This window comes from Pelophylax lessonae (assembly GCF_965119305.1).
Source record: "Pelophylax lessonae genome assembly, chromosome: 1".
Classification (NCBI taxonomy): domain Eukaryota; kingdom Metazoa; phylum Chordata; class Amphibia; order Anura; family Ranidae; genus Pelophylax; species Pelophylax lessonae.
Genome location: NC_138768.1, coordinates 668,795,750 through 668,811,947, shown reverse-complemented (window position 1 = coordinate 668,811,947; position 16,198 = coordinate 668,795,750). Strand labels below are relative to the sequence as shown.

Sequence of the window (16,198 nt, the reverse complement as noted above, 5' to 3'; positions counted from 1 at the left end):
GAAGGGCAACAAACATAATTAGGGGAATGGAAGACATCAGCTATGAGGAAAGACTACAAGCGCTGAATGTATTCTCTCTGGAGAAGAAACGATTGAGGGGGGATATGATATCAATGTACAAATACTGTACTGGTGATGACCCTAGCATAAGGAACAAACTTTTTACAGAAAGGGAATACAATAAGACACATGGCCACTCACTAAAACTAGAGGAAAGATGGTTTAACCTTAAAATACGTAAGGGGTTCTTCACTGTAAAAGCGGTAAGGATGTGGAATTCTCTTCCACAAGCAGTCGTATCAGCAGGGAGCATCGATAGTTTCAAAAAACTATTAGATGGGCACCTTAAAGACCACAACATACAGGGGTATACAATGTACGGTTAACAGCAAACACACACACACATCATAGGTTGAACTGGATGGACTGATGTCTTTTTTCAACCTCACAAACTATGTAAGGGCTCTTTCACACGGGCGTTCCGATCAGATCCGCCTGTCAGTTTTTTAGGCGGATCTGATCGGATGCCCATTCAGCCCTATGGAGCAGCGGATGTCAGCGGTGACACCCGCTGCCATCCGCATCCGATCCTGTCCGTTAAATCCGGACGGATGGAAACCCTATTTTCCATCCGTCCTGGGGATCGGATGAGAGCGGACAGGCGGTCCGCTCTCATCCGATCCCCCATAGAGAGCAGCGGGGGCTGTGACACCTCCCTCTCCACACTGCAAGCGGAGACAAAACTGTCATCCGCCGGCTCAGTGGGGATCGGCGGATCGATCCCCGCTAAGCAGCACGGATCCGCCTACGGAGGCCGACCGTGTGAAAGAGCCCTAACTATATATAGGCTTATTGGGATTTTTTTTCTTTTTACCAAAAACATGTAGCAGAATACATATTGGCCTAAACTGATGAAGAAATTAGATTTTTTACATTTTTCTATTGGGTATGTTTTATGTCCGAAAGTACAAAATATATATATATATATATATATATTTTTTTTTTAAATCGTCTGGTCTTTTTTGTTACTAGCGCAAAAAATAAAAACCGCGAAGGTGATCAAAAACCACCAAAAGAAAGCTCTATTTGTGGGAAAAAGGACATCAATTTTATTTGGGAACAGTTTTTTTCGATCGCGCAATTGTCAGTTAAAGAAATGCAGTGCCGTATCGCAAAAAATGGCCTGGTCATGAAGGGGGGTAAACCTTCCGGAGCTGAAGTGGTTAAAAGATATAGTATGTGTATTATAAGCACATTATAAATGAGTGTTTCCAATTATTAAGAGTGTGATTAATATTCGTGTTCAGATGTAGTTCCGAAGATCTATTGAAACGCGCTGAGTCTACACGTAGATTGCATTGGATATAAACAATTACTTGAACCCTAAATTCAGTATTTTATTGTTTCTTTTGTGTTTTTATTGCATGTTCTAATAAAATGAATGGCTTTTACACACACGGTGTTTTCCTTGTGTCTATATGTTCCTTGGCTACTATAGTGTTGTTTGTATATTGAACCTCTATGGGTTTGTGGTGTGTTCCGGCCTACTTGTGTGCAAAATAATACAGAATGCTAAACTTTGTTTTTTAAAAGCACTACAATGACCTGAACCCAGCTAAATTTTATACATTTTTCTAAAGCCTTCAAAAACGTTTTCCTGTATAAACACGCTCTGAAAATGGTGCTTAATAAAATACAATTGTTTATAATACACAGTGCTTTAGCAAGCCACATTTAATCCCATTGCAATCCATGCGGTGCCCTCCAAGACAGAGAGCTTTGTGTGGAGAGATGGCGGCCTGCTGTAGCCCTGCCCCCATCCGCGGTGGCTCCGACTCACATGGCGCCAGGTGAGGCTGACCGGCCGGTACCCCTCCCGTGTGATGCAATTCCTTCTACCTGCGGGCAGGAGGGGTCTCCGCGGCGCACAACCCCGTCCAATCACATCGCCAGAAGTACAGGAACACGACGCACCAATAGGCGCTCGGCTCTGGTAGGAGCCCGCGATTGGCACCCAATGGAATGCTAGCCAGCGTTGACAGCCACCAATAGTATGGCACGGAGGGCGGAGACGAGCTGCCACTTCCTAGGACGCTGCAGTGAGTGAGTGGGGGTTTGGTGAAGGCGCACCTGACAGGAGGAGTTCTCGGTGTACGGAGGACGGTGCCGGTCAGCTTGTCTGCCCAGCTCTGCCCGCACAGGACCGCAGGAGCCGCTGTGACCCCGCCACCCTCTCACCCAGGCACGACGGGCCCTGTGTGCTCCTGCACCGAGCCATGTCCAGCCAGGAGAAACAGGTGCAGACAACAGGTGATGAGAGGAAAGCGCCAGCAGAGGGCCCCGACCCCGGGGGAGCCATGGCTTTAGGCCCAGGGGTGCCCATACGAGGTATCCGCATGAAGTTCGCTGTGCTCAGTGGATTGCTGGAGGTCGGGGAAGTCAGCACGAGAGACCTGGTGGACACCGTATTCAACCTGGTGAGTCAGGAGAGGAAGTCAGCCCTGATTGGATGGCTGGCTCACCATACACTTCCATTACATATCACATTTACTCTACACTGACCTATCCTGACCTGGGGTGCCTAGTGACTGCCCTAACCTAGGGGTGCCTAGTGACTGCCCTGACCTGGGGTGCCTAGTGACTGTCCTAACCTAGGGGTGCCTAGTGACTGTCCTAACCTAGGGGTGCCTAGTGACTGCCCTGACGTGGGGGTGCCTAGTGACTGCCCTGACGTGGGGGTGCCTAGTGACTGCCCTGACGTGGGGGTGCCTAGTGACTGTCCTGACGTGGGGGTGCCTAGTGACTGTCCTGACGTGGGGGTGCCTAGGGACTGTCCTGACGTGGGGGTGCCTAGGGACTGTCCTGACGTGGGGGTGCCTATCGACTGTCCTGACGTGGGGGTGCCTAGCGACTGCCCTGACCCGGGGTGACTATCTTGACCCGGGGGTGCCTAGTGACTGTCCTGTAATGTAGGTGCCCACTGACTGTCTCGCTCTATGGATGCCTGGTCTGCCCCATCAGAGGTTACCTTTAGGTGGGCACCTACCAGTTTCCCTGTCCTGTCAATGGATGCCCTGGCCTGTAGGTACCTTCTTTGTCCTGTAAATTACTATTTCTGCCTTGTCTTTTAGGTGCCTGCTTTATTTTGCCCTGTCCTTTGGTTGCTCACTGACTGCACATAATGTGGGTGCCACTGACTCTTGCCCTGTGCATGCTTGCTCTGCCCCATCAGAGATTGACTTAAAGTGGGTACCTACCAGCCTCGCTGCCCAGTCCTGGGGGTGCCTGGTCTGTCCTGCCCTGGGCGTGCTTTTCTGCCTCATCAGAGGATGACTTAAAGTGGGTGCCTACCAAGCTCTCTGCCCTGTCCTAGGGGGCCTACTCTGCCCTATCTGAGGCTTCCTTTTAGATTAGTGCCTGCCACCCTGGTTGCCCTGTTCTGTGAGTCCTCACTGACTGTCTTGTCTTGTGGGTGTTTGCAGTGTCCTCTCTTGTGGGTTCCCCCTGTCATGCCCTGTGGGTGCCTGCTCTGCCCCATCAAAGAATACCTTTAGGTGGGCACCTACCAGACTCCCTGTCCTGTCAGTATGTACTTTGTTCTTGTAATCCCTATTGACTGCCTTGTCTTGTAGGTGTCTGCTTTATTTTGCCCTGTCCTTTGGGTGGTCACTGATTGCTCTGTGATGTGGTTGCCCATTGACTGTCTTGCTCTGTGCATGCTTGCTCTGCCCCATCAGAGGTTGCCTTAAAGTGGGTAACTACCAACCTCTGCCCTTTCAGTGACTGCCCTGTCCTGTAGGTGCCCATTGTCTGCCTTGTCTGGTGGTTGGCAATTTACAAGCCATTTGTAAAATCTGTTATGTTTACAGACTGTTTCTGTCAATGAATGTCTATGTCCATAATGAGCATTTACGGACAGATGCAAACATTACGGTGGCTTCCTGCTTTCTTTCGGCGGCTTCTGTGCCCTGTAGATGCCTACTAGCCACTGTGTCCTGTCAATGTCCAACCTGTGCTGTGGGTGCCTGCTGGCTGTTGTGCCCTTTACTTTGTCCTGTCAGTGTCTGCCGTGCCTGGTTTGTGCCCACTGGCTCCCATGTTTTGTGGGGAGCCTCCTAGATGTCCTGTCATATGGGTGCCCGCTTTTCTTTCTTTTAGCAGTTGCCATGTGTTTTGGGTGCATAGTGGCTGACATGTCCAATGGGTGCTTGCTGTGACCTGTCACTGGCTGCCCTGGCCTGTATGTGGCTGCTGGCTTTCCTGTCCTTTGAGCTGCTGCTGTCCTTGCCAAATATTTTGCTACAGTCACCCAGCCATACACCGTAGAGCAAAGTAGGACGCAACTTGCCATCACATAAATTTGCTTCATCTTTTTCACCCAGTAAAAAAAGTTAGAATTGGAAAGGTTTGTAACTAAATTATTGCTATGTGTGTGTGTGTATGTATGTATGTATGTATATGTATGTATGTGTATATATATATATATATATATATATATATATATATATATATATATATATATATATATATATATATTTTTATTGTGTGTGTATATATGTGTGTGTGTGTGTGTGTGTGTGTGTGTATATATATATATATATATATATATATATATATATTATATTTCCCTGCAGGTAGGCCTTGGCTGTGATTTATTAGTCGGGGTGTCATGGTTTCCAGGTGTGCCTGCTGAAGGGGGGGGGGGGTCTCCTCCCCACTGGCTTCTGTGAGAGGCTTCTCATAGGGCGGTGGAGGAAACCCAATCAGGGGACACATCCAGGCTTGTAACTACACCAGAAGGCAAATTGTGCTGCAGAGGATTCTGGGAGTGGGTATAAGTTTGGGGGGTGGCGCATGACACAATGTCTTTGGCGGGAGCAGAGTCCCAGGAGGGAGAGAATGGCTGTCTCCCCTCTTGTCTGAGGAGGAGGAGGATCTCAGGGTGCTGCCTGAAGATCCAGAGAGTGCTGAGCTAAGCTGAGGGGATCCGGTGTGCTGAGAACCTGCGGAGAGTCAAAGGGGTCCAGTCCCAGGAAAGCCTACACAGGTCGTGAGTACTCAGTATTGTCCCTGGGGGTCTGTCTGAAGTTAGAGGGGACCACTCTGGAAGAGGTTCAGGGATCCAGTAGCCAGCTAGTGGTGAAAGGGGGTACCTAGGTTGGGAACCCTGAAGTGACAGAGGGGGTACATAGTCAGTGGACCCTGAAGAGCTTAAAGTGTAAAGGGGGTGCCTGTGGTTTGGGCCCTGAAGTGAATAGTGCACAGTGCACAGTGTGAAGTGTGTCAGTTGAGAGTTGCAGCAGTACAGGAACTTACAAGGAGTTTTCTCAGCCAGTGCAGTGCTGGAGGGAGCCATTCAGTGACTTTGAGCTATTGCAGTGTTACAAGTCAAGCAGTTCAACAGTCCTGGATCTTCTGGACTAAAGTCGAGGATCCAGCAAAGTTTTAGTAATTACACAGTGTTCAAGCGTTGGCTAGCGTCAAGTCAGCGCTAATAGGCTTTTTTGCCAGAAAAGTCCCACATTTGTATCTAGTTGAGCCCTAAAGGAGTATCCCACTCATTCCCTTCTCCCATCCCCTTAAATACAATAAAACCACAAGTTGTCGATGTCTCAGTGCTCACACCCAGGGTCGCAGCTCACAAGGGCTGGAGGGGTAACCGGTACCGATGGCAGACCCACCTCAGGCCACAGGCCTGGAAAACCTGCTACATTTGTTTAAAAAAAAAAAAAAAAAACATCCTAACTTTTTTTTTTTTTTTTAATAAATTTTTTTTTATTATTTCATAAAATATTCTCAGTGGTTTTGTACAGAGGGGATAGTAATAGTTCTATAGATGAAGTGGCAATTTCCCTCTTTTGCCGGTTTTTCATATGACTCAAGAGTTCTGTTTATGACACAATAAACCATAGGGTTGCATGATCTGACTGATGTCTATGCTCAGCTTCACTCCACTTAGAACAGTCAATTTAGGTTTCCGTTTGCTTTAGTCATAACCTTTAACCAATGTAATGGGTTGCTATGAGAATCCGTGCATCCTATGTAGACACTGCGACTTTTCTGCTTTAGATTTATAAGCATTCATAGGCTGCGTTTGGTTGGCATGCTACAAAGTTTATTTATCCTAATTGAGTTGGTAAATCATTCTTCTGATGAATTGAATTGATTTTTATCATATGATGAAGGAACACCAGTTAGCTCAACATATTTGCCTTTAAACTGGGAATCTGGTATATTTAATTTTGTGGTTTGGTCATGATGCAGCTAGAAATAGGCCATAATGTACACTAGGGAGGCATCAGGTGGATCACTTACAAAGTGTTCGTCTTGCAGCGAGTTATTTTGCCTGAGGCTTTTCTAGTCCAGCAGGTGTATGGATACATTTCACAGCAGGTGCTTCATAGGTTCATCTCCTACAGGAACAAATATGTGCACTCAGGTTAAATGTTAAAACTACACCGGATGACCCTATGGCCATGTGATCTAGATTCCTAGAAGAATCGTTTCCCTCCTTTTTATAATTTATCAGTTCAGATATCTATAGGCCTGATTGATGTATTTTTTACCATGTCATGCTGTCCAGGAAGTGTACATTCATGTCCCATGTGTGGGCAGGTGCTTGTTCATTGTTAACACATCTATTATTGTTTGGGAAGTGACTTGATACACGGGGCTTGCAGTTCATGTTGCTACTTAATTGTGAAAAGAAATAACATGTAACTTTAGATGTTTTTTCTTGCTCTTTCTAAGCTCAGTTTGAGGAATGCAGCATTTAAAATTGTGAACAGGTTGTAGCTGTGTGAGGTGCATGTGTAGAACTACCCTAAGTTCTGGATAGGCTTGTGACGGTATCAGATTTTCATGCTGCGATTAATTGATTAAGGTTTTGCCACGGTATACGGTATTATCACGGTATTCTATTATTAAATTTAAATTATTAAATTTCCACCTCACTTCAATTTCATTGCTGAATTTAGGGGCTTTGGTTCACTTATGCACATTATTATATAGTCAGTCAGTACAGACTCTGTGAACCAGGCCTAAAATAGGTCATCAAGCAGTGTCTGGCCTAACTGGTGATAACTGGTCCTGGCGCTCGGCTCTGATCCGATGGCCTGGTCATTAAGAGGGCAAATCCTTGTGGTCAAGAAGTGGTTAAACCTGAAGGAGGTGTTGTTTATAAATGACTTTACTATTGCTTTAGGCCTGGTTCACATGTATGCGGGTTGGTGGTTCACATGTATGCGGGTTGGTGGTTCACATTTGCACAGGCATAGCAGCCCATTGATTTGAATGGGCTGCTATGCCCTCATTTTCTGCAGAAAAAAGGTGCATGCAGCATTTTTTTAAAATTTAGTGGCCTTGAAATCCATCCTGCTTTTGCACCATGCGACTAACCTGCAGTTCCTGCTCTGGCAAGCTTTCTGCATTTTCTGTAGACACTGCTTGATGGCTATATAATAATGTAATGTGGGCTGCTATGCGTGTGTGTGTGTATGTGTATATATATATATATATATATATATATATATATATATATATATATATATATATATATATATATATATATATATATATATATATATATATATATATATTAGAGCTACACGATTCTGGCCAAAATGAGAATCACGATTTTTTAGCTTGGAATAAAGATCACAATTCTCTCACGATTCTCTGTGTAACAAAAAAAAAAAAAAAAAATTGGGATAACTTTACTGTTACGTTTTTTTTTTTTTTTTATTCATTAAAGTCTAATCATTGCGTTTGAAAGACTGCTGCGCAAATACAGTGTGACATAAAATATTACAACAATCGCCATTTTATTCTGTAGGGTCTCTGCTAAAAAAAATATATAAAATGTTTGGGGGTTCTAAGTACTTTTCTAGCAAAAAAAAAACTGATTTTAACTTGCAAGCAACAAGTGTCAGAAAAAGATCCAGTCTTTAAGAGGTTAAACTTCCTTTCTCCCTGGCAGAGGGAAGGAAAAGATACAAATGTAATCATTTTTGTTTATAGTTAGGAGACTTAATGCTGAAAGGGGTTAGCTGTGTGAGTGAATGAGTCATCCAGCTCACTGAAATGTATCAATTCACAAGTCAGGCAGACTTGACAGAGAAACTCGGTATTTTAAAAATGCCACAATAACAATACCGTGGCTATGCAATACCGCGATATATCGAATTACCGAAAACCGGCATATGTCTAGTTCTGGACATAAGTTTCATCCTTCGTTCTTAGGCTCGGTTCACATTTATGCGATGCGGGAACGCTGCGAATTCCCAGCCTGTTCCCACATCACAAACGCACCCTTGGCAGTTCACACTGCCATATGCGATACGCTGGGGGTGTCAATGTAATGTTAACGACACCCCCAGTTTGATCGCCTATCGCAGTGCGATCTGACAGTTCGCACAGGATCGGATCGCACAAGTGTGAACCACTGTGCGATCTGATCCTGGTGCGGCTCAAAAAAAAAGGGTCCTGTGCAACTTTACTGCGGGTGCAGTGCGAATTTAGCCATACAAAGTGTATGGCTGAATTTGCACCGCACAGCCGATCGCATGTAATGAAGGAGCAGTGCGCTCCGATATTGTATGCGATCGTCGCAGCCGCACATATGTGAACCGGCACTAAAGCTGCACCTTGTTAAAAAATCTCTGTAGGCCATTTACACTGTCCAGAAATGGAGGACTTGCCATTCTGCTACAGGAGTCCCCTACCTCAGTGGTCCTCAGGGCCCACTAACAGGCCAGGTTTGCAAGATAACTGAAATACATCCCAGGTGATATCATTGATATTTGCTGCTCAGTGATTGCAGTACTCTAGTCTGCATCTCCCCAAGGTAATACTTAAAATCTGGCCTGTTAGTGGGCCCTGAGGACCGGAGTTGAGGCCCACTGCCCTATCTGTCTCAATGAAGGTGGAAGTGATATACTGGGGGAGATTTACTAAAACTGGTGCAACTATGCATAGTTACCAATCGGATTCTTACTTCACCTTGTTCAATTAAAGTTGTACTGAAGTCTCGTGGATTTTTTTTTTTTTAAACAAACATGTTATACTTGTCTGCTCTGCGCAATGGTTTTGCACAGAGCAGCATAGACCCTCCTCTTTTTGGGTCCCTCGCCGAGTGCCCCCACAGCAAGCAGCTTGCTGTGGTGGACAGCCGAACCTCAGCTGTGTGTGTCTATTCAGACACCAAAGCCTTAGGTTAAGCCTTGCCCCTTCTCTCCCCCCTCATTGGCTAACTGACGGATTAATAGCAGTGGGAGTCTATGGTGCTGCTGCTGTCTCAGCCAATCAGAAGGGAGAGCACAGTGATGCTATGATCATTCTACCCGGTAATGGTACTTTTGGCAGTGTGGGCAGGTGCCTAGTCTTGCTGGTAAATAAAATCAGCATCTCCATGAAGCTGGTCAGCAGAGGGAAGCGTGAAGTGCTCTAGAATTTCCTGTTAGAGGGCTGTGCTGACTTTGGATAAAACAGTGGACCGCCACCAGCAGATGACATGGCTCCTCAAACCATCACTGACTGTGGAAATTTCACACTGGACCTCATGCAACTTGGATTCTGTGCCTCCTCACTCTTCTTTCAGACTCTACAGCCTTGATTTCCAAATGAAATGTAAAATTTTCCACAATCCATGATGATTTGGGGGACCATGTCATCTGGTGTTGGTCCACTGTGTATTAGCAAGTCCAAAATCAGCGGAGATCTCCCAGGCCCAAGAACTGGCCTAGGAGTCAGCAGCTTCAGTATTTGTAACAAATAGAAAAGGAGAGGGGCACCAAAAAGCCCAATATGGTGTAGTAAGTCAATTTTGTTCAGAAAATATTGGTAAAATCATTAGGTACTGCACTCACACGGTGGAGGGTATGACAGGCATGTTGTGGAGGTAAAAGGATCCTGCTTATCGAGGCACTTACCCCGACCCCCCCCCCCCCCCGCCTTGCTATTCCAGTTGCTTGCTCTCCAGCCAGCCCTCTGCAGCTCGAGCCACCCCTCTGCCTGCGTCTATGGACTTTTATCTCCACAACATGCCTGTCCTTCCCTCCACCATGTGAGTGCATTTCCTATTCATTTTACTTATATTTTCTCAATAGATTGACTTACCACACTATATTGGGCTTTTTGGCGCCTCTCTCATTTTCCATTTATTTCTGATACTGGCCCCCCAAGCCAGAATTAAGCAGGCAGCCTTGTTCCACTTATTGCTAGTTTTTTCATGTACAGTATAGTCAAACTTCAGGAATTGTTTGTTTTAAGATTGTTACATTGCTATATTGTTACATTGTACTGTTTACCTTCTTTTGAATATGACACAACTGTATGCCTTCTATTTACTTTGCTCATCTGGATTGACATAGCTGTGATTTTTTTTTTTTTTTCTTCCCTAATGCACTCTATGCATTAAGTTTATTATTATTATACAGGATTTATATAGCGCCAACAGTTTGCGCAGCGCTTTACAATGTGAAGGAAGACGATAGTTACAATACAGTTCAAAACAGGAGGAACTAGAGGGCCCTGCTCGTTAGAGCTTACAATCTAGAAGGGAGGGTCAAGTGAAACAAAAGGCAATAACCGTGGGGGATGGGTTGATGGAGAAAAAGGAGGTACATTTGTTAGGGGTTGGTAGGATAGGCTTCTCTGAAAAGGAGGGTTTTCAGAGATCGCTTAAAAGCTAATGGAGTGGGAGATAATCGGACAGATAAGGGTAAGGAGTTCCATAGGATTGGAGAGGCTCTGGAAAAGTCCTGGAGGTGAGCATGGGAGGAGATGAGGGAGCTACAGAGCAGGAGGTTTTGAGAGGAACGAAGAGAGCGATTAGGTTGGTATTTTGACATGAGGCTAGTGATGTAGCTGGGGGCTAAGCTGTGGATTGCTTTGTAAGATGTTTTAAGTATTTTGAATTTAATTCCTTGGGTGAGCGGAAGCCAGTGGAGGGATTGACAGAGAGGAGCAGCGGACACTGAGCGATTGGTGAGGTGGATGAGTCTGGCGGCAGCATTCATGATGGATTGAAGGAGGGATAACCTGTGTAGAGGTAAGCCAATGAGAAGGGAATTGCAGTAGTCGAGGCGCGAGATGACCAGGGAGTAAACTAGGAGTTTTGTTGTGTCATTGGTTAGAAAGGGGCGTATTTTGGAGATGTTACGGAGGCTGAGGCGGCAAGATTTGGACAGCGATTGGATGTGGGGTTTGAAGGAGAGTTCAGAGTCCAGGACAACACCTAAGACCTTGGCATGTGGGGATGGGCTGATAGTAATGCCATTGATATTTAAAAATGTCTTCTGTGTGTAGCAGCCCCCCCCCCCCCTTGATACTTACCTGAGCCCATCTTTATTCAACAATGTTGCAGGAGTTTGTCAGCTTCCTGGGACTCCCCCCCCCCCCCCCCCCCCCTCATTGGCTGAGACAGCAGCACGATGCAATTGGCTGAGTTTGGTTGAAAGCCAATCAGGAGAGGGGGTGGGGCTGGGTCGTGACTCCATGTTTGAATGGACACAGGGAGCTGTGACTTGGCTCGAGTGTCGAGTGCATCTTGCTGTGGGGGCGCTCCACAGAAGGGAAGGGCCAGGAGCAGCAAAGAGAGGCCCGATAAGAGGTTGATCCAGGCAACTCTGTGCAAAACTGCACAGAGCAGGTAAGTATAGCATGTTTGTTATTTAAAAAAAAAAAAAAAAAAAAAAACATTGCACCGGATTCCTGTACAAATATTTTGCAAATTTAGTGCGATGTGAAATGAGCCATGCATTATTTATTTATTTTTTTTTTTTTTTGTGGGTGTTTAGACCCATGCAATCTGATTCCGCAGTTCGCACTACGTTCTGCAAAGTGATTTGGGGATGTTTAACTTTATATTGACACCCACGGTGGTTCGCAGAGCACAGTGTGAACTGCCTGTGATTCTGATGCGGTGCAGGAACCGCACAGGAATCACTGTTGGTTTCCACACTGCATCAGTGTGAACACAGCCTAAAAATATTGAATTGGAAGTCATCGCTAAGTGTCCATTCACACTAATCCGACTTGGACGGCGACTTGTTAGCCTGACAAGTCGCAGGCCGTCACGCTTCCATTGTGCGGTACAGGAGCCGTTCTAATAGGAGCGACACAAGTCGCTCCGACTTAGAGAAAGGGTCCTGTACTACTTCGGGGCGACCTGGAGGCGACTTGCATAGACATTCATTTTATGAAGTCCGTGCAAGTCGTGCTGAAGTTGCGGTGCACGTGACTTCACAGGTCACCCCATAAGTCGGATCGCCGTAGTGTGAACCGACTCTAAGGGAAGTATTTTTGTTTTGTAACTGCTAAATCTTTATTTTTTTCTGACTGGAGCAGCTCTAGAGGAGTTTGTTTACTTCTACCTGGAGTTCAGTTTTAAAAATTTATTTTTGATAACATGGTAAGAATAACTTGGTAAGAATAGTTTCACTATCAGTAGCTAAAGGTTTTTGTGTTTTATGCTTTGGATATAGTGGGGAAATTTAGTAAAGCTCAAGTTTTTAAATATGGATTGACACCTGCTGGACAGGGAGTAGGGGGATTCTTACAAATAGGAATGCAAATGGCAGTAAAAAAAATTTGAGGAAGGTTTTTATCCATTCTCTACTCCAGCCATACATTTATGTATATTTGATGGTATTCCAGCGGGTAATACTTAAGGCCTAAATCGCTTGGCTGTTGTAGGCCATACACTGCCAGTAATCAGAATATTTCTGTGGCAGGACTCGCAGGTATATGCAGTCAGCTGTGGCTAGGAAGCCTGACAAATATTGATAACAGGCTTACCAACTCAGTTTGCAAGTAATCACACACACAGGGAGCACTTTGGTGTGCTGTGATCAAGGCTCATCGCCGAAACGCGTTAGCCACTGCTTTTATTCACTGCTATGCTACAATAAAGCACTTGTAAGGATTTGGCCAGCTTCCCCTTTGGTTTAAAAATTCAAAAAGAGACTTATAGGTAAAAATAAAGTAGAACTTAAGACAATTTTTGTTCATTTGTTTTTTTGTCATTGTGGAGATTTTCACTTTCTGTCCCAAAGCCAAAACAGTAAATGAGAGAAAATCCCTTCTGGCATTCTCACTGCAGGATTTCCCCTCTATTCTTGTTACAATAACGAACTAAAATTTTAGGTCATTTTTCTTTAATTTTCACAAAGTAATTGCCACCAGGATAAATAGAGGGAGTGAATCTCCCATACATGGTACAAACTGCATTAAAAAACCTTGAGGGGTGTTCTAATCCTTCTAAGTTCTAAATATTTACCTGTCCTGTGCAATGGTACTTTACTTAGAAGCCCCGAATCCCTTCTTCTGTGGTCCCCTTGTGGCGCTTTCCCATCCTCCTCTTCTGTGTCTGTCTTTTTTTTATAGCAAGCGCTTGCTATGGGGGAAGATGTATGGGCTCAATGACGGGCTGTGTCATGTATGACTCAGTGTGGCTTGGCTCCATCCGCTACTCCCTCGCAGGATTTAATTAACAGTAACACAGTAACAGGAACCAACGAGTCTCTCTGCTCACTAAACCCTGTGAGGGGGAGAGAGAGCAGTGCTACTGCTCCCTGGCACAGCGCTAGATCGAGCTCAGGTAAGTATTGGTGGGGAGCAGTGGTGTATTTTGGTTTTGTGCTGCCCTAGGCAAGGCTAAAATTGGGCGCCCCACTCCCTTTTTAATGGGTGTGACTCCCTCCAAAATTGAAGGACTGCAAGTCCCAGCATGAACCCCTGATATCTCACGAGAGGGGGGGGTGAGAGGAGGTGGGTGAGATAGAGAGGGAGGGAGGGAGAGAGTGGGAAGGGAGGAGGGGTGAGAGAGAGAGGGGTGTGAGAGAGGCGGCTCTAGCAACCAGTGGCCAATAGAGTCTCAGGTGGAGGGGGGCGGCTTTTTTGCTGCCCCCCTGCAAAATACAGCACTGGTGGGGAGGGGGTGTTGAGAGAATGCATTAAGGTAAAAAAAACCTTTAGCCTTTACAACCACTTTGTTTGTTAAGTCATGGAACAAATTATTCTGTAATGTGTAAACTTTCCAGTACTGTAGTTTTACGGTCCATTCATTAATCCTTATAACACCTTTTTCATAGTAATTGCATGAGATAATAGAAGTGTATAGGGAATTGGCACTGAAAACTATCAGCGGATTTTGCCGCACTAAATTTACCCCTTCAACATTTTTATTGTGTAATATTATCTAGCAAGAACCACAGTAATTGGTGAATATGGAAATGCCACTTTTACCTTAGTGTCTGTAAACCCTTACATATACCCAGTGAAGTGACTGGCCTCAGGTGATGCACAGAGATGAAACAAATCCTCCTACATAAGTTGTACCTTTCTATCTGGAGTCTCTTCTCTGTCCAAAGTCTAGAATTTATAAGCTTGTTTTAACTGCCAGAATAAAGGGGCCGGAGAGCTGAAATTACACTATGTAGAGCTCAGTGATGAGAGCTGTGAGAGTTGATTGGAGGGAAAGGACCCCTCCCCCCCCCCCTTCTTCACACAGCACACAGGAACAGAACAGATTCTGTCTATCAGCTGGAGGTCCCTCCCCTGTCACTATTTTTCTTTGTGTCACAAGTGATTCATGCTTATAGCAGAGGAGCAAAGCGGCTGACAGAAATGACATTTGGTGCTCTTTATTAAGAAAAGTATGCACTATAAAGGGACATGCTTTGTTAATATTTCATGTCCCAATTTCACAACCACTTTAAGCTGTGTAGAAAATGATTGTGACCTTTCAAATAACTGTCAACCAATGCTGCATTGTGTGTTTTGGACTTTGTACCTCAGTAGTTAATAGAAGCTGTGCAATCGATCCTGCTTCTTATACTTGTTTTACCAATACTTAAATAAGAGAACTGTAGGACAGGTGCAAATTATGTAGAGTTTTGTGTGAGTGCATACGTGTTATGTATATCAATTTAGTAAATTCTCTGTATTATAAGGCCTCATATACACTTGTGATTGAGAGCTGGTAAAACCTCCACGGTAGTGCTTTGTTTTTACTGCTTCCCCCTATTGCTGCTGATGCAGCGCCCAGGGATGTACACATGCTGCTGCAGGAATGTTACCCACAATTCAAGTAAAGAGTGCTGTGCTGCATCCGCAACTGGAACCTTGCACAACTTGCATGGTGCGGTTGTTCTGTATTTAGGAGTGGTAGAAAGGCAATACAGTGGCTGCTCACTGCCAGTCTATTGCTGTGTAAAGTGCAATCCAAATGATGATCATACTTCAGACAGCAAAGCGGGTCTAAAGGAAGCCAATAGCATATGTAAACCCAATCAATAAAATCTCATACGTTTTTAAACCTGTAAGTCCTTTTTAATGTTTGAAATCTTATGCTTTGAATAAATTATTTCTTTGTATTCCTTGTTCAGGCACATCTGTTTTAGGTGATAATGCTCTGTCCCTACCTCCCTTATTAAATTACCTTCACTTTCCAGCAGGTACCAGTCCCATGCAGTCCAGATTTTGCACATACACTGTAGGGTGCCAATTATAGTTGAACAGAAAATGGCAACAAACTCCCAAATCCCAGATGGAGGCGCTAGAACCTAACAAAATGTGATGGGTTCAGATCCTCAGAAGACAGCTCTAGACTTCATGGCCTGGTAAATGTTCTGTAAATGCAACTACAGTACTTGTTGCTGTGAACTTTTACTTTTTCTTGCCCGGGGTGAATTCATACACACCCAAGCTTTGCTGCTGATTTTGCTTTCTGTGAAAATCTATTTTGTGATCTGACTGTGCTGGTGCGAAATCTACGTACCATTCTTATAATGGCAGTGTGTTTGCAGTGTGTATCGCTTGCTTCCCCCCCCCCCCCTAAATTAATGCTATTCTTTCAACCTTTTTTGAATTTTGGTGCTGGTAATCCTTTGTTCATAGTGCTAGCTGACCCTCAGTTTGTTTATAGCAGTTCTGTCTGCTGGGGATAGCATACAAGGAAAGTTTTTTTTTTTCAGATCCCCATGACTAAGCTCTGAGGGGCAGAGCGAAACATGTTGGGGCGTGATCTGGTGGGAGCCCAGGCTCAAGTTTCCACTCTCATTACCACCACAGGATTCTGTGAATGTGGCACTAGGGATTTCTTTCTCTTTTCCCCTAAGTTTTCCAGATTACTGGTGTAGCACCCTGCAGGTAGGTTCTAGGTAAATGTATAGTGGGCCTTGTCTGCCTAACAGCA

At 44.9% G+C, this 16,198-nt stretch overlaps 1 protein-coding gene across 2 annotated transcripts in view; it reads left to right on the top strand.

Moving 5' to 3' along the window:
* Positions 1-2,075: 2,075 nt before the first annotated feature.
* Positions 2,076-16,198, top strand: part of LRBA (LPS responsive beige-like anchor protein) — a 1,198,938-nt gene continuing 1,184,815 nt past the window's right edge. For both annotated transcript variants that reach the window (XM_082258080.1, XM_082258079.1), the window contains exon 1: positions 2,076-2,477. In XM_082258080.1, the coding sequence (XP_082114206.1) occupies positions 2,277-2,477 (201 nt within the window). In that variant the 5' untranslated portion in view covers positions 2,076-2,276. The remainder of the gene's footprint in view (positions 2,478-16,198) is intronic.